The sequence below is a fragment of the Nannochloropsis gaditana genome (genome assembly GCF_000240725.1).
Source record: "Nannochloropsis gaditana CCMP526 unplaced genomic scaffold scaffold795, whole genome shotgun sequence".
Taxonomy (NCBI): domain Eukaryota; class Eustigmatophyceae; order Eustigmatales; family Monodopsidaceae; genus Microchloropsis; species Microchloropsis gaditana.
In genome coordinates, this window is record NW_005803158.1 from 1 (window position 1) to 2,017 (window position 2,017).

Consider the following 2,017-nt stretch of genomic DNA (forward strand, 5'->3'; position numbering starts at 1 on the left):
GAGTGCGTCAAAGGGGATCTGAAGGGACGTGCCTCACGTGCCAGGGGTCCGACGGTCCTTCCTTGCCGCTTTTTATTCCTCCCTCGTTCTTCCCCCCCCTCGGGCAGCCCCTCTGTCCCCGAACCTACCAATCGTTGAAAAAACTGTTGGCAATGAGCCCACAGGGGCTTAAGACCCGCGTCTCTCCTGCATGTCAGATTTTTGTTTGTGTTTATTTTAACAAATGGGGGAAGGTCATCGTGAGAGACCATTCCAAGGAAAGAGAGGCGTGTGGAGGGGAGACAAGGCAGTTGCCAGGCAGGGGGGTCAACGCACGATCGGGAGCCTTTTGAGTAGAAGACATACTCACCTGCCACGTTGATGGTCCGCAGAGGATCGCAGTCGGACAGTTCCGCTTCCGAAAGAATGTTGCCCATAAGCTGGGCATCGGAGCGGGATTTGACGTACCGGCGATGGTTCTAGATAGAGGACAGTCAATTACGAAGATCAGCCGTCGGCAGGACTCTCCCCCCACTGCCTTGATACCCTCCCCCTGATTTTCATAGGTCCACCATCCAGTCCCGGACGCACCTGATAGAAGTTATCGAGCTGGTAGTAGACGTAAATGGGGGCTTTCATCTCCCTGGTGATGTCGAATGTGACCGTGCAAGGGGGGTGGGCGGAGGCCTCGTTGGGGTCCAGAATCTGACAGTCCGCCAAAGATTCAGGCGTACCCTCCCCATCGTATTGAAGCGAGTACTCGACAATAGCGTCGGATTGTATTTTGAGAACGATGCCCAATGGGACGAAGATCAGGCCTGGCGGGCATGGGACAGGGTGAGGATGAAGCGTGCGTGAAGAAAAGTCCATCGACACGTCGTCATGAATCAGGAAGAGCAACTTTTACGGTGTTTTTAATCCAGAAGCCATCGTATGACAGGGCTTGCTGATGGAGGAAATGCCGTTGAGTATCGGGAAATATGCCTATCTCAGGAGGTCTTCAAGCAACGTACCGACGAGAGTGAAGGTTATAATTACCCATTTAGGGGTCAAAATAGGCTGCCAGGCCGGAAGTCTTTGTTGCTTAAAAGCCGTATCTATGGGCGGAGAATATAGATCGTGCGGTGAATGACTTTTCCGTTTTTCTGGCTTTCCATTCCTTGTGTAAAGCAACAGTACTCGCCCGAGCGTGGTCCTCGTCTCTCCCACAAAAGCTCCCCACTTCAGGGAAGCAATGCGGTGCCCTCCGATTCGTGTGAGTATGGACGTACCTTCAGGTTTCCGACTTTTTAAAGGGACGGTCTCGGAATTTGATTGGCCCGCCATGTCGTGTGACGTAGAGGAAGGGAATTTCAATGCCTTCTGCGCCGCTGTGTGTAAACGAAATTCCTCGTTCTCACCGGCGGCAGCCCCAAGAAATCGGACCGTGAACCTGTCACTCTGCTATGGCATTCATATGGGGTGAGCGGGGCCGTCGGCGTGAGTTGGAGCAGGCATAAGCCATACAGGAGTGGCGGGCATGAATTACGAAAGAGGGAGGGGCATGCTCGCTGAAAGGGAAAGAGCGAGCACTCGAAAGTGGGGTGAGATGGAACAGGTGGGGTTTAGAGGCGGTCTGTGTGAGCAACAAAGACCGCCTGTACGACCAATCTTGTGGATGGCAGATAAATTACAATGCCTGGAGGCGAGCGAGTTGGTTTTGGGGCGCTTTACCCTTTTATATTGGGTGATAATCCGTGCAAGCCGCCGCTCAACTCTTCCATGTTTACCGTCCACCACAGGAGGCATGTCCGTCCTTTGTTCCCTGGCGTTCCTGTACGCCACGTCTTCTCTCGGATGGCGCACATACCTTTCTTTGTCAAGAATTGACATTGATGAAGACGATTTGGGGGACGAATCGATGGACATCGACGAACCCGTTTCCGATGGCACCCCCATCGTGCTTCCCCTCCCGTCGTTACCATCACCCACCCTCGACCCCGTCTTGCTGGCCTCTTGGACGGGCCTTGGTGCTACACAGCTTTTTGCCTGCACACTC

General features: G+C 53.7%; 1 protein-coding gene across 1 annotated transcript; it reads right to left on the bottom strand.

The window, feature by feature from the left end:
* Positions 1-350: 350 nt before the first annotated feature.
* Positions 351-1,360, bottom strand: NGA_0571220 (transmembrane protein 30a; the record flags this gene model as incomplete). The annotated part of the gene is made up of 4 exons (XM_005853649.1): positions 1,251-1,360; positions 993-1,076; positions 571-797; positions 351-458 (listed from the first exon to the last, which is right to left on the bottom strand). Coding segments are annotated over exons 1-4 (474 nt in total), but the record flags the coding sequence as incomplete, so codon positions are not given.
* Between the last annotated feature and the right edge of the window lie 657 nt (positions 1,361-2,017).